Raw genomic sequence first — 27,937 nt, 5'->3', positions numbered from 1 at the left:
GGTCCTCTAGCGAGTAAGTGTCTGAGGCTGGATTTGAACTCAGCACTTCTTTCATGCCATCAGGCCCATCACTCTATTGCCTGCATCACCCAGACACCTCTAAAAAGAGGGAACAGTCCAGGCTGCCTCTTCCTTACAAATCTGAGTAAGTGAAAGAATGCTGGGGCTTGAAACAAGAACAGGGATATTTGGAGGAAGGACAGGTTGGGGGAGGGGGAGAGATGATGAGTTCACTTGGGGACATGTTGAGTTCCAGGTGCCAGCAGAACATCCAAGTGATAAACTGAGGAACAGATTGGACAAGATGGCCTCAGAAGTCCCTTCCAACTGTGAGATTCTGTGGTGATTCTCTCTCTCCTCCGCTCTCCTCGCTCCTGGATCCTCTCTCTTCCTGCACTGACTGCTCTCAGCCCTCCCTTTTCCCATCCTTTCCCTCCCCTCCTCTCCTCCCCTTTCCCTTACCTATCACTCCCTTTTCTTCCCCCCTTCTCCTGTCCTCTGGTCCCCTCCTCTTTCCTCTCTCCTAGCTCCTATGATTTTGCAGCTTTATTTTTATTTCCCTTTATCACTCTATCCCTGCATCTGACTCCTTTCCCATCCATCTTGGTGTCACACTGTGTGCTTTCTTTCTTACTGTGTATACCACTCCATCTCTGAGTCTGTTGGGGGGTCTATTTCTACCTGTCTGTGTGCGTCTTTCCCTCTGTGTCTCTGCATCTTCCCCCTCCTCTCCTTATTCTCTCTATCTCCATTCTCTCTCTGTTCTATCTCCTTCCCTTCTTTCTGTATTTTAACTCCCTCAATCCTTTCATTTCTCTCTCTCTCTCTCTCTCTCTCTCTCTCTCTCTCTCTCTCTCTCTCTCTCTCTCTCTCTCTCTCTCTCCTCTGTCTCTCTACCTGTCTATCCTACACCTCCCTGTCTCTGTCTCTCCTTGTGTCTCTAGGCATCTCCGACTGTCTCTATGTCTCTGCTTGTCTCTTTCTCTGTCTCTCTTTTCTCCTTCTTTACCATCTCTGACTCTCTCTCTCTCTCTCTCTCTCTCTCTCTCTCTCTCTCTCTCTCTCTCTCTCAGTATCTGTCTCTGTCTGTCTCTCTCTCCCCCTTTCTCCCTCTCTCCTCCCTCTCTCCCCCCTTCCCCCTCTTTCCTCTCTATCTCCTTCTCTCCTCTCTCTCTCTACCTGTATCTCTCTGTCTCTCCCTGTTTCTTTGCTCCCTCCCCCACTCTCAATTTGAAAACAGAGTCCTTAATTATAATCAGCCGGTGCCTGCTGCTTACAGTTATCGTTCTGCTGAGAAGCGACAGCTGTTTCTATTGGCAGCCCAGCAACTGCGACCGTCAAAGTCCTTTCCCATGATGCCTCACCTCACCAAGATGGCCTGGGTGAATGCAGGGCACGGTCTGCCCCTGTACCCCCCTCAACACGCCCCTCAGCCCTCCCAATGGCCAGCACCTGGGTGCACACGGGGCTGTGGCTTCTCTGGGAGGGGCTGAGTGAGGCTAAATCCAGGCAGCCCTCCTTCTGTTGGTCAAGTCACATCTTTGTTTTTGAACACGAGCTTTGTTTTTGTTTTTTCCATTCGTTTTTTGGCTCAACTGGAGCGTAACGCCAATTAAAATTAGATTAGGAAGAAAATGTCCGTTTCTGCAGAATACACCAGGATTCTGAATATGTTCCCTTAGTACAGACTGGAGAAAAGAGGAGATTCGCCTACAGTGGGCAGTTCCTGGCACTGGCAGAACTTTGTGGGGCTTTTATTCTTCTCATTCTTCCTATTATATATTTGTCCCTGAGACCACAAGACCCACAAAAAGAATCCCTAGAAAAACTGGTCTTCCAGCCACCACTCAGATGGCTAGCTGTGGAACTGGGACAGGTGGCCAGTTATCAATCAGAATGTCATTGCAGAAGGCTATCCAAACTAGAAGGCACCTTGGATACTACCAAGTCCAACCCCACCCTACTTTGGTACATGAAGAAATTGAGGCTCAGAAAGGGAGAGGAACTTAGGGTCACATAGCAAGTCCCCTGACTCCCAGAGCAGGTGTGGGAGTTTTTCTTTGCTTCATGATGATTGCCTCTCTTGTGCAAGCCAGTCTTATTTCATAGAAACATAAAATGTCAGAGCTACAAGAGACCTTAAAGCACAGGACACAGGCTGTCAGAGCTGGAAGGGACCTTCAAGATTAGCTCCAACCTTTTCATCTTATGGAAGGGAGAAACCGAGGACCAGATAGAGAACGTAACATGGTGATATAGCAGATCCTGAACTAAAACTTGGACCTCTCTCCTCATCCCTTTTCCTAACCTCATCCCCACCAACATCCAAGCATCTCCCTAATGGGCCTCTTCTCCAAAGGAAGGGACAGCTGGCTATCTTTGGCTGCTCAGATGACAGACTATTCACATGTTCAAGATGCAGAACTTGACTTCTGAATCCCTCCTCTGTTCCTCATAGACAACTTATTCCTCATCAGACCAAGGGTGTTGGGATGAGGCAGTGTGATGAAGTGAGCAGAAGGAGCAGTGAACTTAGGGTCAGGAGGCTTAGGGTTTAGTACCTGCTAGAGCACTGACTGACTTACAGGGTTATACAAGCCATGTCCCCTCTCAGGGTCTCAGTTTCCTCATCTGTCAAATAGGGACAATAATCCCTATCAGCAATAATAAGTTCCATGTTGACTACAAAAGATAATAATAATAAGCAATCCTCCCCTAACAAAGGAGGCAACCTCCTTGGAGGTGACAGAAGCCCAGAATGGCAGAGTTGGAAGGGACTAATATCTAAACAAGGATACTCTCTAGAGCATCCTCCAACATGGGGTCACCTAACATCTCCTCAAATTAGAGAATCTGAGAGTTCAAAAGGAATGCAGTGGCCATTTAGTCTAACCCGTACATGGAAGGAATCCTCACCATAATATACTGAACACATGGTGGTCCAGCCTCTGTCTGAAAACATCTTCAGGAGGAACCCACCACCTCTTGAGACAGCCCCTTGTACTATTGGACATCTTGAATTTCTTGGAAGATTTTCCTCACATAAAGCTTAAGTTTATCTCTTTATATCATCTGCCAATTTGATGAGCATTTGAGCATTCTATCTATGCCTTTAGCTAAAATATCAATAAATATGTTAAATAACAGAAGATCAAACATAGACCCTCCACTGGAAACCTTCTATCATGCCAACTTTGAACCTTTAAGTGTAGCCCTCCATCAAGCTCTGAATCCATCTGATTGTATCATTAAAGACCTCTGATGAGATGGAACCCAGTACATTCTGAGGCATTCCAGTCCATCTATGGATGGTTCTAATTGTTAGGAAGTTTTTCTTTACAATAAATCAGTCAGTCAATGAGCGTTTGCTAAGTGCTTATTCAGGCATTGTGCTTAAGCACTGGGGAGAAAGGAAGGAAGAGAGAGAGAGAGAGAGAGAGAGAGAGAGAGAGAGAGAGAGAGAGAGAGAGAGAGAGAGAGAGAGAGAGAGAGAGAGAGAGAGAGAGAGAGAGAGAGAGAGAGAGAGAGAGAAAGGAGTGAAGGAAGGAAGGAAGGAAGGAAGGAAGGAAGGAAGGAAGGAAGAAGGAAGGAAGGAAGAACCCTTGCTCTCAAGGTCCTTGGAGTCTATTGGGGGAGATGATATGTAAATAGCTAAGTATATACAAGAAATATACATAATAGATGGAAGACAATGGAAGGCATTTTGCCACTGGAGGGACCAGGAAAGGTTACCTGCAGAAGGTAGATTTGAGTTGAGTCTTAAAGGAAGCCAAGGAAACTTTAGAAGTGGAGGTAAAAGGGCAGAGCATGCCAGACAAATTAAGTCCTAGAGACCAAAGACGTCCTGTTTGAAGAACAACTAATTGTACAGGTTCCTGTGGCTGTAGAGTACATGGAGGCGAATAAGGTATAAGAAAACTGGAAGGGTAGAAAGGAGCCAAGTTCTAAAGGGCTTTAAATGATAAGCAGAGGAGATTATACAGGATAGCATGAGATTTAATTGCTTTGATTGCTTAAACTGTGCTAAAAGGAAGCCATTGGACCCCAATGAGCAAGGAGGGGACATAGACTTGAAATTTAGGAAAATCACTTTGGCCACTGAGTGGGGGCTTGATGGGAATGGGGAGACACTTGAATCTGGGATACCAGTTACAGCTGTTTCTGAAGTACAGGCTAGAGGTGATGAAGGCCTGAGCTAAGGAGTTGGCCATGAGAATGGAAAGAAGGGGACTGATACAAGAGATGTCATGAAGGTGGAAAGAACACATTTGAATCTAAATCTGCTTCTCTAATTCCTCTCTACTGTTCCTAGTCCTACCTTCTGGGGTGTGTGGGGTATTCAAAGAGGACTAGTACTTCTGGTGTCCGGACTTGCTGAGCCCTTTTCAGGGCTGCTTATCCACCTTTGGTGTCTACCTTTCACCCAACTCTCACCTGTGGCTCCAAGTAGCTGTAGCATGCACAGTGGCCATACCCCAGGAAACCATTTCAACAGATGGCTAAACCAGGTTGAGGGTAACCGACAGGCTTCAAACCTGTCAGTCGGTTAAAGGGATGTCTACCCCTAGCATGCAAAGACTTTCCCCAGCAGAAAGGGCAGATGAGAACAATTTGTTCCAATGTCCATGAAAGCAGCTAAAGCAGGCAATGTGGAGCACTTAGAGCTTGGTCAGACGTTGAAGATACCAAATTCATCCATTGCATCCTGGGCCATCACAGGTCATCTTGACTTTTGTCTTGCTACTGGACTTGATGACTCTGGCTTTGCTTTTTTGTTTTGTTTAGTTTTTGCTTTTTGGTGAGGCTGGGGTTAAGTGACTTGACCAGGGTCATACAGCTAGTGTAAGTATCAAGTGTCTGAGGTCAAATTTGAACTCAGGTCCTCCTGACTCCAAAACCACTGTGCCACCTAGCTACCCCAGACTTTGATGACTCTGGAACAGACTTAAATCCAATTCATACGCAAGTCAAGACATTAATCTGTGATGTCATTGGTCCTCTTTGAAAATGAAGGACAAACAAAAACAACCCTCTAGGGCTTAAGAACAAGGCAGCTAGATGGCTCAGTAGGTAGAGTGCTGAGCCTGAAATCAGGAAGATCTGAGTTCAAATGTAGCCTCAGATACTTACTAGGTGTGTGACCCTGGGCAAATCACTTAACCTCTATCCTAGTTTCCTCATAATAGCACCTACATCCCAGGGTTGTTCTGAGGATCAAATGAGATAATAAGTGTAAAGTACATCCTAGACACTTAATAAATGATTGTTTTCCACCTTTCTAATTCGTCTTCCCTATAATAGCCCTTGGAATACTTGGATCACATTCACTCTTAGTTTGTTATTCTCTAGACTAAACATGACCAGTTCCTTCAACAATGACACGCTCTCAAGGACTTTCTCCATCCTAACTGCTCTTCCACCCACCACCCACTCCTGACAGCTTATCAATGTCCTTCTGGAATTTTGGTGCCTAAAATGAAATACAACATCCCAGTTGTGATCTGGCCAGAGCAAAGTATACCAATACTATTATTATTATCTCCCACCCTGGGGACTAGGCTCCTGCTAATGCTCCTGAAGTGCCCCTTCTATAATTATTTCTCCTATTAATGCATCTAGAGTAATGCACAGGGCTAATAATAATGGCTTGCATTTTTATCACTTTTTTTAAGGTTTGCTAGGTGGCGCAGTGGATAGAGTGCCCAGCCTAGAGTCAAGAAGACCTAAGTGCAAACCCAGCTTCAAGCACTAACAGTTGTGTGATTGTGGGCAAGCCACTTAACTGTGTTTGCCTGGGTTTCCTCATCTATCAGATGAGCTGGAGAAGGAAATGGCAAGTCACTCCAGTATCTTTGCCAAGAAAACTCCAAAAAGGGATCATGAAAAGTCAAACAGGACTAAAAACAATTAAACAACAACAAAATGCTTATTGACTAATTTTGTGACTTTGGGCAAATCACTTAACTCCCGTTTGCCTCAGTTTCCTCATCTGTAAAATAAGGGTAATAAAAGTGCCCATAACCCAGTGTTGTTGTAAGGATCAAATGGAATTTAAAGTGCTTTGCAAATCTCAAAGCACTGTATAAATGTTAGCTTTGTTAGCTATTATTCCTTTCAATCTTCATAAAAAAAAAACCCTGTGAAGTACATGCTATTTTTATCACCACTTTACCAAAGAAATTGAGGCTTAGAGAAATGACTTTCCTAAGATCACAGCCTGAGCAAATGTCTGAGGTCAGATTTGAATTTCATTCTTGACTTGGGGTCAGTACAGCATAGAAAAAATGTATATGGGAAAAAATGCATTCAGAACTCCGGCCTGAGAGCGGCAGGGAGTTAATTTCTCCCAAGGCAAGTGGGAACTCCTTCAGTTCTAGGACACTGGTGGAGGCTCCCATTACAAAGGGCAGAGGCTCCAGCAGAGGGGAGCTGGGGAAGATAACAAGTAATAGATACTAGGAATATGGATTGATGATACAGGGCTGCTGGACAGGAAGGAATTGGGGGAGACCAGCAACGGCTAGAGGTAAAGAACCCCAGGGACATATTTTTGGTTCTAACTTCCTTTTACCCCCCTTTTTTCCCCACAGGCCTCAGGCTTTGCTTACCTACTTTTCCACTGCCGCCACCTAGGTTTTTTTTTTCCCTGACCTAAGCACAGAAGTAACATTTCAATGAGCGTTAAGTTTCACGAGGTATTTAACACAGATCATCTCATTCGATCCTTGAGAAGATCCCATGAGGTGTGTATGACAGGAGTTTTTTCCCCCATTTTACAGATAGGGACACTGAGACTCAGAAAAGTGAAGTGACCCACCTGTTGTCCCACAGACAGCTAATGCAGGATTTGATAGTAGATATCCCCTGACTCCAAATCCAACATGCTTTCTGCTACGCCATGCTTCTCTACAAAGAGCTTCTGTGACCAGGAGTGGGAAAGGGACATTTGTAAACCAATAAGGAATGGCCCATAATGTGTTACTAAAATAGAGTATTGAAACAGGGGTGGGAAACCTGCAGCCTCAAGGCCACCTGTGGCCCTCTAGGTCCTCAGCACTCTATCTACTGGACATCTAGCTGCCTTGTTCTTAGCCCTAGAGGGTTGTTTTTATTTGTCCTTCATTCTCAAAGAGGAACAATGACATCACAGACATCTTGACTTGTGTATGAATTGGATTTAAGTGAGGCAGTGCTGCACAAAGTCGTCAGCCTCACCGTCTCTTCCAGAGTCATCAAGGTTCTAAGTTCCTAGTATCCATTACTTGTTATCTTCCCTGGTTCCCCTCTGCCCTTTGTAATGGGAGCCTCCACCAGTGTTCTAGAACTGAAGGAGTTCCCACTTGTCTTGGGAGAAATTAACTCCCTGACACTCTCGGGCTGGAGTGCTGAACGTATTTTTTCCATATAGAAAATGTTCTATGCTGTACTGACCCCAAGTCAAGAACTAAGGTCAAATCTGACCTCAGACATTTGCTCAGGCTGTGATCTTGGGGAAATCATTTCTCTAACATAGGGCCCAAAGTAGGCCCTTTGACTGAACCCAAACTTCATGGAACAAATCCCTTTGATAAGAGGATTTGTTCTATAAAACTTGGACTCAGTCAAAAGGCTGCACCCAAGGACTTAGACGGCCACAGGTTCACACCCATGAATAGTATAATAGTTTATTATCAGAGGCCCCAAAGGACCAAACTCCAAGAACTACCTCAGTCTATCAGTTTCTAAGCTACAAGATAATTTATACATGTTATAATAAAATGAAAATCAGGGCAGATTCCATTTAATCCAACCAGCATTTATTATGTATGTGCCATACACCATGCTAAGAATATAAAGACAAAATTTAAAAAGTCCTTTCCCTAAAGGAGTTTACATTCTATAGGAGGGGAAGCGGGGCACAGATAAACTCAAAATATATACAAAGTGATTTGGGAGGGAGGGAAGTACTGACAAGTGGGGGAGGGGAAAGGCAGGAAAAGGCCTTGTGTGGCATTTGAGCTAAGTCTTGATTGGAGCTAATGGTTCCATGAAGAAAGGAGGAAGAGCATTCCAGACATGGGGGATAGCAGGCACAAAATCAGGTCTCCTCTCTGTGGGTAGACTTCATTTTCTGAGACAACATCCTGCCACAACAGATAGGTAGATAGATGATAGATAGATAGATAGATAGATAGATAGATAGATAGATAGATAGATAGATGATAGATGATAGATAGATAGATAATAGATAGATGATAGATAGATAGATGATAGATTGATAGATCGATGATAGATAGATGATACATACATACATAGATATACAGGTACATACATGCATACATATAGAGAGAGAGATGGATAGATAGATAGATAGATAGATAGATAGATAGATAGATAGATAGATAGATAGATGATAGATAGATGACACATACATAAATACATAGATACACAGGTACATGCATGCATGTACATACATACATATATGGAGATGATACATACATACATACATAGATACACAGGGACATACATGCATGTATATACATACATATAGAGAGAGATAGATGGATGGATAGATAGATAGATAGATAGATAGATAGATAGATAGATAGATAGATAGATGATACATACATACATAGATACACAGGTATATGCATGCATGTATATACATACAGAGAGAGAGAGAGAGAGAGAGAGATGATACATACATACATACATACATAGATACACAGGTATATCCATGCTTGTATATACATACATATAGATAGAGAGATGGATAGATAGATAAATAGCCAGAGTGTTTACCTTGTGCCAGGCCTCTGGGACACAAATACAAGACAGTCCTTACCCTCTAGGAGTTTACATTTTAATGGGGGAAAACAAGACATAATATTGGGGAATTGATAGTAAAGGGAAGATGGAAAGGAAGAGGGCATTGTATGAAAATGGCCAAAGGGAAGAGCTGAAGAAGCCTGTTTCTGGATAAGATAAGGTGAAAGCTGACCCAGAAGAGCCAGGCAACCAAGCCAAGGTTGGCCTGAGTGAAGGCGGCACTTGAGATAGCTGGGAATTACAAGTAGTTGTATAGCTTCAGCTTGGCAGAGCTGAGTAGTTCCAGGCATGGCCTCTCAAACTGTGAACCCAAGTCAGTGCCTTAAATCAGAATTCACTTGCAACACAGAAATTGGCCTCCAGTTCAATGTGTAATGTGAAATACCTACACAGTAGAATAGCTCGTTGTTATTTGGTTCTAAGAGCGCTTTTCCTTTGGAGAGTCCAAGTCATAGAACTGTTGGGTTTAGAGAAAGGGTTAGCAACCAAAGCTGAGGTGTTGATCGAGATAACCAAATGAAAAAAATAATAATAATAACTTGCCTCATCCTCTTCAGTCCATTTCCTTGACTCTCTCCCTTTTCAAATCCATCACAACAAAGGGCAACTGTCCTAATGCCAAACTCTTATCACATTATTTATTACTCAGACACCTTCAATGGCTCCCCATTTCCTATAGGAGAAAATATCAATTCCTTATTTAGTCATGCAAGACCATCCAGAGTTTGCCTCCCTATCCCAACCCCTCCAAATCTACTTTCCAGCCTCTCACTTCTCCAATCAAACTAGCTTCTTCACTACCCTTTGAATACTCCTCTCCTTGCCTATACATTGTTATTTAGAATATTTCTTCCTTCCTGGACTGTCCCTGCTACCAGTTACCTCCTAGCCTCTACCAATCTCTGCCTCCAAAAATCCTGCCCATCCTTCTCAACTCAGTTCAAATGGGACTTTCTACTTAAGAGTGCTTCCTCTCCTTCCCCGACCTCCTAAGAAGAATTGATCTGTCCTTCCTCCAAATCCCTTCTGCACTTACTGCTTTCTTACAATCCTCCCAGTTCGAGCTCTAATTCTTACTGACGGCTAACAGCAACTTGCTAACTTACTGACCGTGGGTAAATCATTTCACCTCTCTGCCTGAGTCTAGTTGTCTGTAAAATGGGGGAGAGGAATAACAGAGCTATTGCAAGGAAAGTGCTTTGCAAACCTTGAAGCACTGTATAATTGTGAGCTGCATCAGTTTCCTTGTTATGTTTCCCTGAATTATTCCTCTTAGTGTTTTGCAAGCTTGATGAGGACAAGGACCGTGTCTTATTCCTCTTTTTGTCCTGTTCAGTCCTCGGCACAAGGCCTGGCACATAGGAAAGGTGTTAATGAACATTTACTGACCTCAACTGATGCTTCCTACTCAAAATTCTTTGCTCCTTGTAAAAAAAAAAAAGTCAATCAAAACCATAGTTGACCTAATTTTTCAAGTTCTGAAAATTTTTAAATCCCCCCAAATTCAAAGGATCATAGGGTTTAGAGGTAGAATAGAACTTAGAAGTCACCTAGTCTAGCTCACACTCTTTACAGAAGCAGAAACTTCCTCCAAATCCCACATTCCTTTAGCCATACCAAAGTGCTAATCCTCCACCCATCAGTTGTTACAGAATTCTTCCTAGAGAGCTTTTAATGGTTCCCCATTTCCCATAGGAGAAAAGATTATTTGCTTATTTAGTTATGTAAGACTATAATCCACAGATAGATAGTGTGCCTCTCCCCCTCCCCCAATAAAATCTACCTACATGGTGGGTGAATTCTGATTTAAGATACTGACTTGTATTTACAATTTGAGAGGCCACACCTGGAGCTCCGCCAAGCTGAACCTACACAGTTGCCTATACTTCCTAACCATCTCTTCACCAAGCTGCCTACACTCAGGCCAACCTTGGCTACTGCCCCTGTTGCTGGCTCTTTTAGGTGAGCCTTCACTTCTCTTACCTAAGATTTTGAATTGAACTGAATCACAACAAGTTTATTAGACAATTTTTTTTAATCAAATGACTTGGATTTAAAATTCTCATCAAGTAAAAAGTTCTTTCATGCTTGACTGATTCCAGGGTGGAAACTCCCTAACTCAGATCTATCAGGAAGTGGACAACTCTGGTTTGTAATGACAGGTCTGGGATTATGTGTATTTTAAAAGAGATGCAGCTAGACTACTTTGGAGTCTGTGAGGGTGATTCAAGGAAGCCAAGAAAGGGCTGCTAAGTAGAGGTCCTGCCTTGATGAATTGATAAGAATTATTTGTAATCAGTACATTAATACTTAGAAATTAGTTGTTGTCTTAATTAGAAAAGTTAGCTATCCTGCTTACATCTGCTTTAGACCAACTGAAGAATTCTAGTCTTCAATTCTAATCATCTCTGGTCCCCCACTGTCAACTTTTGTGAGGCTATTGAAATCTATTTAAAACATGCCCAAGAACTAGCTATAGCTTTCTCCATTACTGATAAACAACAGCTTGTCATTCTATGAGATCAAGAGAAGAAAAGATGCAATTCTGGCTTTCTATATAATTCATCATTAAAATAATGTGCCCGCACCAAACCCTTGCCACAGAAATCATAAAAATAAATCTCTGGAGTTTAGAAGGAACAGCTCCTGAGGCCACAAAGGAAGGGAGACATTATGGGAGTATCCTGGAAACGGAGACTTATAAGTCACCAAAATTTGAAAGAAACACATTTCAAATGTTGCATAATGTCATCTGATGGCTAAAAATAATGGAGTCCCAATGTAAGTGCCAAGAAAGTATACTCTGGAAAACTGAACAAACATTTCTGTCTCCTGGGCTAGGAAGTGGGGGAACTGAGTTCTAATCTGGATCAAACACTCATTCACATTGTGACCTTGAGCATGTTCTTCTGTCTTAATTTCTTCATTTGTAAAATGAAGGGATTAGACTAGTCCATTAGAGTCAGAATCAAAGGCCTTTAGGGTTAGGGTTAAGGTCAGAGGCATGAATTTCTATCAGAGCCTTTTCAGCTTCGATATTTTATGTTCTATCATTCCAAGACCCCTCCCAGCTTTGACACTGTATGTTCTGTGATCCCAAGCCTACCTCCAGCTCTGACATTCTGTGTTGAAATTCCAAAGCCTGTTACAGCACTGATGGTCTATGTTCTGTTGAGCTAAGTCCTCTTCCATTTCTATCACTCTGGGTTCTGAGGTTCCAATGTCTAATTCTGACACATTCTGTAGCCCGTAAAGATGAGAGGAAACAGAAGGACTCAACCTTGCAACACAGTTCTGCCTTTGGCCCTTGGCAGTAAATATTATTTTCAATTCTATTCCATGAACAGCTATGAAGCACCTACTGTGTAAAGCCCTGCCTTGAGTTCTGGGGACATGAATATGAAAAATTATAAGCTCTCTGCCCTCGAGGAGCTCAGAAGTTAACAGGGAGGATAGGACAAATACATATGTAAAGTGTGTATTTGAATCCACATGGGTTGTCTAAATGAGGTTTGCAGGAAGACATATATATTTGTAGAATCCTATCCACACCTTTCTAATAGAGACTTTGATTTCTACTTGCTGGGCAACCAGAGAAAGGATCATGAGGTTAACCACACTGATCTCTTCAGAGATTATGTATATTAGACTAGAATTATATATGATGACTCCCCCTACATGTTACTAGTTTAAGAGAAATTATTTTTTCCTTAGGTTCAAGATGTTTTCTTGGTCACTATCCCTTAAATAGAAGGCATATGGCTTATATCCTGAGACTTGGTTCCTTCCAACCAAATGCTAAACAAAAAACCATCACAAATTATGAATGAAACCATTTATCAGAGCAGATAACAAACAGAAATCTTCAAAAGTCATACAGATCAGTATAAACCAGACAATATGCAAAGTGACCAGACTCCCCCATGAGCAAGATATCTCAGCCCAGTGGAGAGCAAGTCCCTGATCTCACCCAAGAAGAAATTCCCCACCGTCTCTATGGAAGCAAACGTTCTTTCTTCTACATTTCTGCCTTCTGAAGTCTGTTGTCTTTCTCTTTGTATTTTTCCCCAAAAAGAATCTAGAACCATGAGCGCCGCTCTTGAAGAAGAAAGCAAGAAGAATGTCTTTCCTCCCAAGCTTCTACACCAACTCTACTCCTCACACAGGCCCACAATTTTTGTCAGTTTTCCCTTCATCAATGAAGAGAATCTTATACAAATGATCGAGGCTTGAAACCTGGATTACAACAAAATATAAATAGAATGTGATAATAGCAGACTATCTTTCCTGGGTATCTAGCACATACAGTGTAGTAGGTATGAAATAAATATGTATGGAAAAAGAAAAAGAGAAAAGGAGGGAGTAAGGAAGGAAGGAAGAAAAGGAAGAAAGGGAAAGAGACAGGGAAGGAAGAAAGAGTAAAAGAGAGGGAAGAAAGTTAGGAAAGGAAGGAAAGAAGGAAGAGAGGGAGGGAGGAAAAATAAAAGAGAAAAGGGAGAGATCTAAACAAAGTGCTCTGAAAATTTTTGAGAAGAGAAAACATTCTTTTTCATCTGACACCTGGGTTCTCCTACTCAGCACCAATGCTATACAGGATTTCAGAATTGGCCAGTCTTGGCTCCAACTGCCTCAGTATCCCATTTATAAGTATTCCTATCATGAACACGAGCCCCTTCCTTTCTTTCCTGCTCTAGTGTATCCTGCTCCTAAATTCTACTTTCATGATAAGGATACACACTGAAGTCCAAGAGATCGAAAACAGTCCAGAGTATAACCTTAGCTTGTCAAATAGGATGGGGAAGGTTTCTGAGGTTTTTAAGACACTGAGTCACGTATCTAAAGGCATAAATATTCTCTTCCTCCCCTGGTCAAAATTCTTTGGTCTTTGTAAAAAAAAAAAAACAGTCGATCAAAACCATAGTTGACCTAATTTTTCAAATTCTGAAAATTTTTTAAATCCCCCCAAATTCCAAGGATCATAGGCTTTAGAGCTGCAACAGACCTTAAAAGTCATCTAGTCCAGTCCACACACTTACCAAAAGTAGAAACTACCTTCAAATCCCACGTTCCTTTAGCCATACCAAGGTGCTGGTCTTCCACCCATCAGGTGTCACAAAATTTTTCCTAGACCATTTTCTTTCTTTTTTTCTTTTTCATTACCTCTGGGAAAAGACTCTGTTGTTGTCCACTCTGTATTGCTGCTGTCAAATTAGGGGAGTGAAAACTGGCTATGGGATTACATTCATCTCTGAGTGAAGGATTGTTTGTTGTGATTATGGATTGTCAGGGTCCCATAGGCTCTAACACAAGAACAGGGAAGATCTCAGAAGGTGTTGACAGCACCACAAAGTAGAAAGAAACCTGTCTCTGAAGTTAGAGGACCTGGGTTCAAATCCTGATTGTGATGCTTATGATCCATGTGACTTTGAGTAAATCACTTCGCTTCCTTGAAATTCAATATTCTCATCTGCAAAATGGTCAGGCTGGACTGCATAGACTTTGATGTCCTTCTCTAGATCTGAGATTTAATGTTTTCAAAGAGGCAGCTGTTGGCACAGTGGATAGAGCTCTGGGCCTGGAGTCAGGAAGACCTAAGTTCAAATGTGGCCTCAGATACTTACCATCTATAAGTGCTATAACTCTTGCTTAGGTGAGACACTTAACCTCTGTTTACCTCAGTTTCTACATCTGTAAAATGGGGATAACAGCACCAACTTGCAGGGTTGTTGTGAGGATCAGATGAAATGGTATTAGTAAAGCATGTGGCACATAGTAGGGATCATCAAAGTGCTTATTCTTTTCCATCTTCCCTTTTTGCAGCTGCTGTTGACCCCATGACAGAGTCATCATCACCTTTGGTGTTCTCTGTTCCTAATACCTCAAAAACCTTACAGCAGAGCCCATCAGGGAAACACTTGATGTGGGGAAACAGGGAGATACACACAGAGCAAAGCCTGCCCAGAGCAGCCCAGCTGGACCACAGAACGTCAGAATTGAAATGGCCCTCAGAGGCCATCTAATCCAAGCTCTACCCAGGCAAGAATCTCCTCTACAAGGGTCAGCTCCAGTTTTTGCTTGAAGACTTCTAGGGAAGGCAAAGCCCTACTTCACAAGATAGCCTCGTCCGCTTCAGGACAGATCGAATTGTTCAGACATTTTTCCTTAAGTCTTAAGTTTACTCTTGTTCTCTCCTTTTTTTCCCCCCTAACAAATGAGCTATACAATCAAAGTATGAGGACCAGTCTGGGAAATAATAGCTCAGAATCAGAAGTTTTTATATAAGGCCCAGAGACAGGTAGGTGGTACCTTAGAGCACCAGGTCAGGTATCAGGAAGACTCATCTTCTTGACTTCAAATCTGGCCTCAGTAACTTACTAGCTGTGTGACCCTGGGCAAGTCGCTTAACATTATTTGCCTCAGTTCCTCATCTGTAAAATTAGCTGGAGAAGGAAATGACAAACCACTCCAGTATCTTTGCCAAGAAAACCCCAAATGGGGTCATGAAGAGTCAGAAGCAACTGAAAATGACTGAGCAATATACTGCCTACCAGCAGCTTCAGAATAGGACAGAAGCTGGTACCTGCTTCACTTATTGGCAGCAGATACTGCCTCCCCAAGCAGTCAATTAATAAACATTTATTAAGTACCTACTGTGTGCCAGGCATTGTGCTAAATTCAAGGGATACAAAAAGAGACAAAAGATAATCCCTGCCCTCAAGGAGCTCACAGTCTAATGCGGAAGACAACAAACATATACAAACAAGCTGTATACAGGATAAATAGGAAACAATTAACAGGGGGAAGGCACTAGAATTAAAAGAGGTTGGAAAAAACTCATTCAGCTCCAGGAAGAGAGAGGATATTTGTATCTGTGTTCTCTGCGCAGAGACTAGCCTCCAAGGGCTAGCGCAGATTTCTGTCTGTTCAGTACTACAAAAGCAGCTGAGACTGGTGTGCACACAGGAGAATTCACTCACGATATAAAGAATGCAAGGGTCCCAGGAGCTCTGACACAGGCCTGCCCACAAGAACAGGGAAGGGCTCAAAAGCTATGAAGGATCCAGGTATCCTTGACACCTTGTGGTGTAGATTCATCTCTTTTCTGTATGATGGACCTCAAAAAACTTGGTGACAGAGCTTAGACTTCTGGTTTTTCTCCTTCTATCTCCTTTGCTGGTTTTTAATGCACCTTCTTTTTTGTACCTAAGAGTAAGTGCCTCCCTAAGGTTCTGCCCTAGGTCCTCCTATCATCTTTCTCTTCTCTTCTCTTCTCTTCTCTTCTCTTCTCTTCTCTTCTCTTCTCTTCTCTTCTCTTCTCTTCTCTTCTCTTCTCTTCTCTTCCCTTCTTCCTCTTCTCTCTCTTCTCTCTCTCTCTCTCTCTCTCTCTCACTCACTGTGTGTGTGTGTGTGTGTGTGTGTGTGTGTGTGTGTCTCCTCTTTCTCTCTTTTCTTCCTCCCTCCCCCACCCTGGTTTCTCTCTCTCCCTGTCTCTCTCTCTGCCTGTGTCTCTTTGTCTGTGTCTGTGTGTCTGTGTCTGTGTGTCTGTGTGTGTGTGTGTGTGTGTGTCTTTCATTTTTATCAGCTCTGATGGACCAATTATCACTTCAATACAGATAATTCTATAACAAAGCTATGCAGGGCTAATCTCTCTCTTGAACTCCAACCCCACATTCTCAGCTTCCTATTGGATGTTCAGACCTATATGTCCCACTAGCATTGAAAGGTCAATAAAATGAATTCATCCCCTCTCCCTTTATTCCACTCTAAAATCCTTCCTCTTTTCCAAACTTGCCTTTTTCAGTTGAGGGTACCACCATTATCCCTGTCACCCAGGGTCACAAACCTTGGAGACATTCTTTACTCTTCTTACTCCCTCACCCCACCCCCGTCTAATTTCTTACCAAATCCTACCCATTTCACCACAATGGATTTCATGCCCATTCCCTTTTCCCTCCTCTTAATTTGTGAGACAATATCATATGGTGGCTAGAGTCCTAGCCTTGGAGTCAGAAAGATTAGCTCAGATCTTTCTGATCCTCAGTTTCTTTATCTCTAAAACTGGAGATAAGAGCAGTGACATCATGGGGTTGTTGTGAGGATCAAACAGCACTATGTATATAAATTGCTTGCAAACCTCAAAGCATGCATTTCCTCACCCAGACATTCCCTGTGCCAGTGAAATCACATGTCCAATCCCTATCTCCATTACTATTAGTTGTTGCCCTCATGACCATTTACCTGGACTGCTGTCATAGCCTTGTAATGTCTCTCCCTGCCTCCAGTCTAGAATGTCAGAGCTGGAAGAGGTTTCCCTTGGCAACCCTTCCTTGTCTCCTCCCTTGCTGACTCCGTGGCTTCTCTAACTCTCCACTTTTCTGCTTATCCCGTTGGTCAGTCAGCTACTTTAGCCCTGATGTTTGGCATGAACCCTAGTTCTCTAGACCCAAGTTGGAAGCCCCTAGCTACCCATACCCTAGCTCAGACTAGTGATCCCCAGAGATCCACAGTCCAGCTCTGACAACTTGTGACACGTCCATGTCCTTAAAGCCTGCCAGGCCTGACATTTAGAACAGTAGCTTTGCAGAGCCTGGCACTGTGTGAGGCTCAGGCCTTTCCCAATCTCTTTGCTCTAAATAATCCTGCTCATTTCTGAGTACTCAGTCAGTCAAGTCGCTAAGCTACTCCAATTTCACTTCTGTATGATGCAGAAGAGTTGGACTGGGGAGGTTAGCTTGCTAAGCAAAAGTCCAGAAACACCTAAAATTCTACACCTCCCTCAAGGTCTAGCTCACATTTAAACTCTTCTAGAAAGCTTTTCCTGATTATCCTGCCAGGAAATAATTTCTCCCTCCTTAAATTGTTCATGGCCCTTTTTTTTTTTTAAACCTCCCCTATGTATTTGTTCCTCCACCCCAGAACATAGAACTGAAAGGATTTCAGAATTCAGAACTCTAGTTCAGGGATTCTTAACCTAGGATCTGTGATTTTTTTTTCAGTATTTTGATTATAATATAATTTGTTTCCTTTGTAATCTTATGTATTTCATTTTATGCATTTAAAAACATTATTCTGAGAAGAAGTCTGTCACCCAGCTGCCAAATGGAGTCCATTGGACAAAAAAGGTAAAAAACTGTGATCTAGTCTAACCCTCTTATTTTACAGCAGAGGAACCTAAGGCTTGGGGCAGGAGACAGTGACTTGCTCAGGATCACACAGAGAAGACAGGATTCAAATCTAAGTCTTCTAACTCTAGAGTCTGCTCTTTACACTCTATTATGTTACCTCTCTATTATGTTTTACCATGTACTATGGTTATTTCTACCCTCCTCTTCTATTAGAATGAGGATCCCTTGAGGAACAGAGTCTGTGTCTTGTTTTTTTAGTCTAATTCCCTTCATCCTCCAGCACCAACAGAGGACCCTGCTCATTCAAGTACTTAGGAAATGTTTATCGAATTGACTGAATAATATCAACATTATTGCAAGTGGTAATGTTTAAACTGCCGCTTTGGGCCCTTTATCAGCATCAATTGAATTCAAATAAGCAATGTTACTCATTGTGACTCTTCCTGATGCTTTTAAACTATTTATTAATTTAAACTACAGGTTCTGAAGAATTTGTAGCTGAGAACAACTTATTACCCACTGGTTTGTGTTAATATGTTCTCAAAGTAATAAAACAATATTCTTTGAAAAAAAACCTATTCTATAAACAGAACTTCCTGATCATTCTGTCAAATCTTCTATTCTTCTTAACTGATCCTAGTACAAATGGGCTCCTCTGTTCCCTGAAGATAACATATCCTGCACTCTCCCATCTCTGTACCTTTCTTTGCTCACAGTGTTCCCTAGACCTGGGATACCTTCCCTTCCCGTCTTTTATGTTGAATTTATACCCATTTTTAAAGCCCAACTCAAAGACCACCCTCTCCGATAAGATTTCTCCAATTCCCACCCGCATTGGAAATTACTTTTTCCCAATGAGACTTCATATATCACTTGTTTCTGTACCTCCAAGATGCATTTGGTATGTCCTAGAGTTATCTGTTCATATGTCCTATTCCCCATAATAGTCGATCTTAGGGTCACAGATCTTGAGCTAGGAGTGACCTTAGAAGTTGTCTAATCCAACCCCACTATTTTACAGATGAGGAAACTTAGGCCCAGAGAGGTGAATTGATATGCCCAAGGTTTCTCAAGTGGCAAGTGGCAAAACAGGAATTCAAACATCGATGCTTAACTCCAGAGTCAACCGTCTTTCTGTGATGCCTCCATGTAAGCTCTATGACATCAGTGCTTTCCCAGTGCCTAGTGTTCTACACACCAAACTTAATATATATTTGTTGAATTATTTAGTTGAATTGGGCATCTACACTATCTTAATTTAGTGAGGGTTTTGATCCAGCAATCCTTTTGTTTTATTTTTCATCAGCTCTACAGGTCTTACTCCTGGCTGATTTTCCTGGAAATCCATCTGAGGCACAAATGTGATTGACTCACAGTGGTTCTGTTGACTGATTTAACTTTTGTTCAATCATTTCAGTCATGATATGACTGAAGTCAGTATAATTTAGTCACTATAGTTCTAGTGGCCAGTATTATACAGAAAATCAAGAGGTTCTCCAACCTACCCCAAAGCATTGTATCTATCCAAAACCCCAGTGATCTCATCCCTACATACATATCCTCTTACATACCCCACCCCCACCCCACCCCCATCACTAACATAGAAGGTTCTGGGTATGTGGTCATCTAAGTTAACAAGGACTCAAAATAAGCTAACTCTTCCTATCTTTAAGGGACCCAGTCTTTCTCTTGGGATTTTAAGTGTTCTGTTAATTTCATGCTAATCAGTAGTAAATGGTTACTGAAGAGAAACCAGGGACCCAGGAAACTACCCTGTCCTAGGACCTGTTTTACAGAAACAAAGAATTCCGGCCTCTTCCTAAGCTGTTCAGAGGTGAACACATTGATAGATTTCTGATTCCCCTCCTTTCCTTTCCTCTGCCCGCCCTCTGGTGGAGCTATGGGATGGCCCAAAATGGCAGGCTCAGGAAAGAAGGAAAAAAAGGGGACTAGTGAAGGGCCTGAATAATCCACAAACTGGATACTTCATCTACAAATTGAAACCATGGTGTTGATTACAAACTCAAAGAAAAGTGACCTTGTCTTCTTGAACAGAAAGGGTGGCTTTTTGGAGAAAGCCAAACCCTACCATTATAATAGGAGCTGGATCACCTCCACTCTTCAGGATGGGGAAGGAGCAAGGGGCAGGTTTGCTTTAGGGAAACTTCCTCACCCTCACCCAAGTCCTGCACACGTATGAGTGGAAGAGGAAGGATGAAAAGAAGCTGGCATGGAGAGTAAGGAAAGATGAAAGAAGAGAAAGGTGCTGCCTGATTTGGGGAAGGGGAGGTAAGGTCAAATGCTATGTCTGGCAAGAGAGTGAGGTAAAAGACCTGGGTACTAGTTCTAGTTCTTCCACTAAGTCTCTGTGTGACTTTGAGAAAATTACTTTTCCTTTCTGAGCCTCAGTTTCCTCATCTGTAAATTGATTTCTAAGTTCCCTTCCATCTTTAACTTTGTAATTCAGAGATTCTAAGGTTCTTTCCAGCTCAGAGGCTTTATGTTCTACGGTTCCTTCTAATTCTGTCACTCTACCATTGGGGGGGGGGTGGAGGGGAGAGGAGATAATAAATATACCTACCTCAACAGATATCTCAATAGGCATTTGAGAATAAAACCTTAGAGGAGGAAATGCTGTCTTGTCTCTCAGGCTATTCCCATAATTAATCACTGAAACCTAGGGTCAGACAGTGTGTGTGTGTGTGTGTGTGTGTGTGTGTGTGTGTGTGTGTGTGTCTGTGTGTGTAGTTCATATTCCCGAATTATGGCAGAGGGGAAAGTGACTGGAGGTGGGGCTAGCTGTGTCTTCAGGGAAGCAGGTCCTCAGACCCCACAGATGCCAACTCTCCTCCCAGAACGCCCCTCTATCCGAGGTTCTTTGAAGCAACTCCTATATAAGGGGCTTTGAGGAATGGTCAGAATAGAGAGGCTGAGCTGCCTGACTGGTTGTACTAATGCAGTGCATTCGGTTTGAAAAGAATTCTTAATCTCCAAGTGGAGGCAACTCCCGGAGATTTGGGCCCCTTCGAATGCTCAGTCGTGCAAAGACTAAGCCCTCAGCTAAACCCGCTCAGTCTACCCACTTCTTCGCTGCTGCTCTGCCTCAGATCTCTTGGTGGTCCCCAGAGACGCAGTCCAGAGAGAAGACCACTGCCTGATCAGCTTCCATGCAATCCATGACCGCCGCAATCTCTTGAGGCAGCGGTGTGTCAGCACCCAGGGTCCGTTTGATCCCAGTGGATCCTGGGCTCTTCCTCCACCCCGCCCAGCAGCAGAATGCGGACAAGTCTGCGGCTGCCCCAGAAGAGACTCCATTTCTGTGCGTGTCCTAGCCCCCAAGATGTCATAGGAGTTAGAATTGGAAAGTCATATTCCAGAGCATGCCCCCTTCCTTGTGCGGATGGGGATACTGAGGCTCGGGAAAGAAATAGGATTTGGCAAGGTCACAAAACAAGCCAGAATCAGGCTCTGGGCTTGAACCTTAAGTCTTAAGAGTCCAAGTCCACGACTTTCTCTGTCATCACCCCTACTACCCCCAGATGCCCAAGGTGACCGGAGCTGCTCATTTTGAGAAGCTGGTACCTGGGGCAGATAGCTGGGACAGATTGCTCGGGATGCCTTCAGGAGCAGCGTGCAAGTTCTCTCAAACAGTTCTCTCAAATCTGCCTCTCTCACACTCCTGTTCTCACCCATGCCGGGGGCGCACCACTTCGTGCATTTTGCTTATTCGCTCGTTTTCTGCGTTTCCTAGCTGGAGAAGGGCCGAGACAGGGACAAGAGGGGCGTCAAGAGCGGCCAGTGTCCACATTTCCGAATCTCAGAATGACTGACCTAGAAAGAACCGTAGAAATCACCTAGCGTAGACCATTTTACTGTTGGGGAAACTGAGGTCCATAAAGGGGGAAGTCCAAGGTTACAAAGCCAGTTGGTAGAGGAGCTGAATTTGAACACCGCTTCTCTATCATTGAATCCTCCACCAGTTCACCAGTCCCAGGCGAAAGTTCCCCCATCCCCCAGTTATTTACATTTACACACACACACACACACACACACACACACACACGCACGCACGCACGCACGCACGCACGCACGACATCCCAGGAAACCTGTCTTTACTTAGTGTTGGCTCTCCCCGGGTGCTGGCCACCCCGCCCCGGCTGGAGTATAACCAAGTGTAGGAAGACAAAGTTCAGACCCGGGGAGGCAGCTTGGCGGGGCCAGCGACGTTGGCGGGGGGAGGGTACCCCGTGGATCCCCTTGAGCAGACTCCAAAGCAGAGGACGCGGGCAGGAGCGGCTTGGGGAGCTGGGGAGAGGAGCCTGTCCGCCCCACAGACGGCTTAGGGAAAGCTGGCACTCCAAGCGAGGGGCGAGAGTGTGCCCCCCAGCACCTCGAGACCGGACCTACTGAAGCTGCGGGCCACAGGAGACCCGAGCCCTCACGCTAAACCTCGGTTCGGGGGATAAGCGCCTGCCTAGGTCTCCAGCTCTCGGCCAACAGCTACCCCTAGCGGAAAAGCAACCGTCCCGTCCCCCTCCGTGCTTCCCAGGGCGTTCCGAGATTCGGCTAGAGAGCCAGGGTAATGAGGCGTGTGCTCTTCCTACTCCCTGCCCTCTCCAAACCCCGGACTCGGCCCCTAAGGTATCCTGCCGGGAGGCCACCGGGAAACCCTGGCCCCAGCTGCCCAGGATCCCCAACTTTGGCTGTCCCTCAGATTCCATACACTCTTCTGACAGCCTCCCCACGCCCGAAGCTGAAAGCCGACCGGAGCTGCTGCTCCTTGGACAGACAGGCGGCAGGAGTTCGGGCTGCGTCAGCGAAGGTGTAGGGCGGACTCCGAACTCAGAGATGGGCAGTGTTTGTGCTGCGGGACAGGATAGGGATGTGCGCGTCTATAGAGTGGAAAGGGAGAGTGCGGAGTGGAAAGCAAAGGATGTGGGACCAGAGGGATTCGTTATGTGGGGATAGAGAGCAATGTAATGTATCCGTAGTTTTAGAGGGGTAGGGTGCAGAATTGAGTGGAATGAGGTTACATGGTGGTGGTTTGTGCGTCCCAGGAGTGAGGTACACCGATAGGGTGTGGTTCGGGGTGGTGGAGGTGGAGGTAGAATGGGGGTGGGGGAAGGTGGGAGAGCGGGTTATTCCCATAGCAAGGCTAGAAAGAAGAGTGGGTCTCAGAAGCCGAACTCTGCCGATCGCTGTCCGCTGCCTTACTGGGGGAAGATCCGTCGGGCTGGGAGCTGCCTTGAGATAGCTGGGAGGTAGGTGCTCCTAGGAGCAGGAGGCGTTGAGTTGGACGTGAAGAGTCAGTAAGGCTTTCTTCTACCCCCATTCAACCCCACAGTACGTCCCGGTCCCGCAGCAGAGAGTATAGGGCTTCTGGGCTCAAGGAGAGCGCGCCTAGACGGAGAAAACCCTTAGACTTCCACTGAAAGCTAAAGGGACCTAGGGCTTCACTTGAGACGCCCCAAGCGGGTCCGGCCCTGGTGTTCAGGTGGGAGACCTCCCAGCCGTGGACGCCTCCCCTCCCCCGCCCCAGCAGAAAAACTTGGAACTTTAGAAAAGGCAGGCATTAGACGAGGAGAGGGGTTTGAGTACTTCTGCCCGCTGCCCTGAGGAATACCTACTAGGGAGCGCAGCACAGAGAGCTCTTTGTGGTGCAGAGCAAAGACCTCTCCCGATTCTGGTGCTGGGTGGTTGAAGACCAGAGTTCGAGTCTCGGCTTCGTCATTTCTGTCCCTGTATAATTTTGAGAAAGTGCTTTCCCTTTTCCTTGCCTCAGTTTCCCCCCCACACCCGTTTTCTAAATGAGGTTGGTCTAGAAGACGTCTAAGGTCCCTTCCAGCTATGATGTTAGGTAAGTTCTGTTCCCTCCCCCCCTTCACCCTCCTCCGGCTCTCCCTGCTCCATGGCACGTCTCTAGCCCCTCGTTTGGTCCCTCTCTCCCCTCCTTGCCTGTTTATTTTTAGGTCATTGGCGGCGAGCTCTAGGTAATCCCCAGGCTGAAGTTCCAAGGGGGCGGGGCCCTACTGGGGGCGGAGTCGCCTTTTCTTTTAAACCCGCGACTATAAATCCAGTTTAAGGGGAAGCGGGATCTCAGATGAGCAGCCCGGACCCAAGTCGGCTAGGGGAGCGAGGGGGTGGGGCCCAGGGCGGCCGCGGCCGCAGCTGCCCAGCTGCGCCGCGGCTAGCCGGCAGGCTCCACTCCCTCCTGGTTCACACCTTGGGCTTTCTTACCCAGGTGGCCGCCTGCTGTTTCCTGGGCCCGCGCTTCCTGGCCACAGCGCTGACGCTGTGGCTACTGGACTTCCTGTGCATCCGCAAAAAGGTGCTGATGAGACGCCAGCGCGAAGGCGAAGCTGAGGATCCCTGGAAGGCGGGCGGGGGCATGGGCGGGGGTGGAGTAGAGGAGGAGGATGGGGCAGCTGTTATCTTGTTCCCGGGGCTACCCCCTGATGACCCGCCAATCTGGGTCTCTGACTCCAATCGGCTCTGCACTATAGAGTCGCTGAAGGCTGTCTGGCACGGGCAAAAGATGGACTTCTTCAAGACGGCCCACAAGGGCTCCCCAGCCCCCAATCCCGAGGTCATTCAGCTGGATGGACTGAAAAGACTGCGCATCCTAGACTTTGCGCGGGGCAGCAGGCCACTGGTCCTCAACTTCGGCAGCTGCACCTGACCCCCGTTTACGGCGCGGCTGCGCGCCTTCCAGCATCTCGCCTCCACCTTCTTAGACATCGCAGACTTCTTGCTCGTCTACATCGAAGAAGCCCACCCTTCCGACGGCTGGGCCAGCTCAGATGCAGCCTACGACATCCCCAAGCACCAGTGCCTTCAGGACCGGCTGCGAGCCGCCCGGCTCTTGCAGGAGGGCGCACCGGGATGCTTGCTCGCTGTGGACACCATGGACAACGCGTCCAGTGCAGCCTACGGTGCCTACTCTGAGCGTCTCTATATCATCCAAGAGGCCCGAGTCATGTACCAGGGGGGACGAGGCCCCGAGGGCTACAAGATCTCGGAACTGAGACACTGGCTTGACCAGTACAAAGACCGCCTGCAGAGCCCACAGGCCTCCGTGGTCCTACCTGTGTAATCGACCGTTTCCAAAACAAAGAACCCCAAACAAACGTGCAATTGAAGGTTCTCAATCACAGAAAGTGACAGTTACACAAAAGAAGGGGGATGGGAGAATTAACCCATGGGGGGGTCCAGTGGGGGAAACACCTCTCTCTTCCCTCCTCCCCAAATTCCATTGTTCTCTCGGTTTTTTTTCTCCACTTTGTTGACTGCAGTGCGAACATTGTACATGTTGCGTGTGTGCATGCGTGTGTAAACCTGTGTAACTCCGAGTGCCCGTTGTTTCCCGCAGAGAGAAGACACCCCTGCCACCTGGGACAACTCAACCTCTACGGGGCCAATCCTTGCTTGCCTGGGAATAAGGAAGGAAGGAAGGAAGGAAGGAAGGAAGGAAGGAAGGAAGGAAGGAAGGAAGGAAGGAAGGGAGGGAGGGAGGGAGGGAGGGAGGGAAGGAGGGAGGGGAGAGAGAGAGAGAGAGAGAGAGAGAGAGAGAGAGAGAGAGAGAGAGAGAGAGAGAGAGAGAGAGAGAGAGAGAGAGAGAGAGAAGAAAGAATTAGAGTCCTAAATAAGTGTGAAGAATTGTACTGCCAAGTATCCCGATGTGTGACTCTGTAATCTCTGCTCGCTGGTTCGCTGGCCTGTGTGTGTGCGCGCACGCGTGTGATCCGATGTCTCTCGGTGTGTGACTTTTTAAAGAGGCGTCTGGGCTGACCCTGCTCCTCCCAGCCCACTTCTTTTCTTTGTTTCTACCAATATCGTATTGCCCTGATTCTTTCTGTCTCGTAAACTCCCGAAGTATGTGTATGTATGTCTGTGAAAGTGTGTATGGGGCGGGGGGGGGGGGGGGGCGGGGGAGAGTCCGGAAGACGAGGGGACTTGGCGGGGGAGAAGGGTTAGGCTGGGCGCGAAGGGAGTGTCTAGTTAGCTTTTTCTCATCCCGGTTCTGGCACTTCTTTGGTCCCTCTGGTAGTGACGACCTGTTTCGAATTGGTCCCAGACCAGGAAACCGTGTCTGATATTCTTAGCGACCTAGAAGTGCCGTAACCGCGAGAGAAAAGTGAGTGTTTAATGTATTTATAAAAAGTAGTTGGGACAGCTAGGTTGGGGGTGGGGGTGGGAGGGGTCTCGGGTGGGGTTTGACTATCTTTGAATCTTGAACTGGGGCGGGGAAGGGAGGGTTCCTGGGCCAGGTTGGAGGGATCTTGGGGACGTTTGGGTGATCTTGAATCTATTTGGCTTGGAGAACCTAGCCTGGGGAATCTAACGATTTTGGACCTTGAGTGTAGGATCAGTTATCCCTGGTTTGAAGGGATTACCCAGTTCTGATGTATTGCAGAAAGAAATCTTTCTTCGTACAATTCATCGGTCCCTTGCTTGGGGGTGAATGACAGCAGGAATCTCCCCTTTGATAAAAATAAGAGATCCCTGGTTTAAGCTCATTTTCGTAGTTTGGAAAGATCTCAGAGTTGATGTAATTTGGGGAGAAAATCTTGTCTGAAGCAAAGGGGGGGGGACCAGGAATCCTCATTCAGATGTAATGAGAAATTCCTGGTTTGAAGTAATTTGCATGGTCTGGATTTGAGGAAGATCTCAGTTTAGTGCCGTTAGGAAAGAATCTTCCCTTGGATGTAACTTGAGGGATCCCTGGCTAATGTATTTTAAATGACGAGAACTGGGGAGGGAAGTGTTTAGGGGCTTCCCTGCTTTGGTGTATGCTGGAGAAGGGATATTATTGATATTATTTCCATGTGAAAGATTGAAGGGGTATCCAGGTGTGTGCATTTTGGAAGGAATCTCCTGCCTCCTGTTAACTTTTAAGCATCCTCTGGTTTGATGTGTTTGGGCTTCAGTCTGACACAACTAGACATGGGGGTGGGAAGAATCTATTATTATGTGATGTAACTTGGGGTTTAATCCCTAGTTTGAAATAAGTTGCATGGTGTGGAGTTTTGGGGTGGGTGTTTGTAATTGGGTGGATCTCTGGTGTGGGTTTGAGGGATTTCTGGTCTGGTGTGGTGGGACAATCCGTGGTTTTCCTGTGGAGGTATCCCTGATATGGTATAGTTGGGGAGGAGGGGGCTCCAACTTGATGGGGGAGGTCCCAGGTTTGGGATGGAGGTGGAGAGACCTCAGACTGGTGTTTTGTTTGTTAAGTTGTTCACTATTTGAACTTCTTTTCTGTAAAAAAAAAAATTAAAGATTTTGAATGAAATACATTCTGATCTCCCCTGAGCTGCTTTTTTTCCACTATTCTTTCTGAATTGTGTCAAGAAGTAAACACTTTTTTTTCTTCATTGTCCCCATAGAGACCCAGAGAAGGAACCAAAGATGGTGAGGTGACTATGGAAAGACTAATCTTATCTTCCCACCCTGAGAGGAAATCATAGTTATAGGTAGGGGCAGAGCCAGATGGACTCGCACTGAGTTATATGGAGAAGAGATCTCTGTCTTCCAATTCTCTCTAACCTTGTGCTTATCCCTGTCCCTAATGCCAGGAATTCAAATTTCCAGTTTTCCCAGGAGTCTTCGAGGGTCCTGTCTGGTGACTGAAAGGAAGAGAGGGGACAGAAGGAAACACAACCCTCTACCCTGAGCTCCCAAAATGCTGAGGAGTTGGTCCAGAGCTATCATTTGGAGATGTGTGTAACTCCTGATTCTTCTAGGAGACTCAACTGTAGGATAGTTACCAGGCTCCCAGTTTACATAGCTGGAGAGAAGGTAGGGCCGATGTCACAGTTTTTTGTCCTCAAGTTTTCTGCTTTTAACTTTATTGGAGTTCAGAGTTACAGCATCTGCATCAATATTCTGGGAATGGCTGGGCTAAGGGAATAGGAGAAAGCTAAGAACCAGCAGAAATGTTATCAGATCTAAAGCCTCAGTTAGCATTTGGAGAGATGGGAGGGAGTGGTGAGGGAGGGAGAGAGAGA

General features: G+C 45.3%; 1 protein-coding gene and 1 long non-coding RNA gene across 2 annotated transcripts in view; both read left to right on the top strand.

The window, feature by feature from the left end:
* Positions 1–27,937, top strand: part of LOC110222384 (uncharacterized) — a 226,037-nt gene that overhangs the window by 187,939 nt on the left and 10,161 nt on the right. The gene's annotated exons all lie outside the window — the stretch shown is intronic.
* On the top strand, positions 22,087–25,270 carry DIO3 (iodothyronine deiodinase 3). The gene is made up of 2 exons (XM_021007323.2): positions 22,087–23,194; positions 23,716–25,270. Exon 2 carries the CDS (start codon positions 24,034–24,036, stop codon positions 25,024–25,026), a length of 993 nt encoding a protein of 330 aa, XP_020862982.1. The 5' UTR covers positions 22,087–23,194; positions 23,716–24,033; the 3' UTR covers positions 25,027–25,270.

The sequence above is a fragment of the Phascolarctos cinereus genome, unplaced genomic scaffold (genome assembly GCF_003287225.1).
Source record: "Phascolarctos cinereus isolate Bilbo 61053 unplaced genomic scaffold, phaCin_HiC Scaffold_2;HRSCAF=192, whole genome shotgun sequence".
NCBI classification, from domain to species: domain Eukaryota; kingdom Metazoa; phylum Chordata; class Mammalia; order Diprotodontia; family Phascolarctidae; genus Phascolarctos; species Phascolarctos cinereus.
This window is presented reverse-complemented; position numbering and strand designations above follow the sequence as displayed.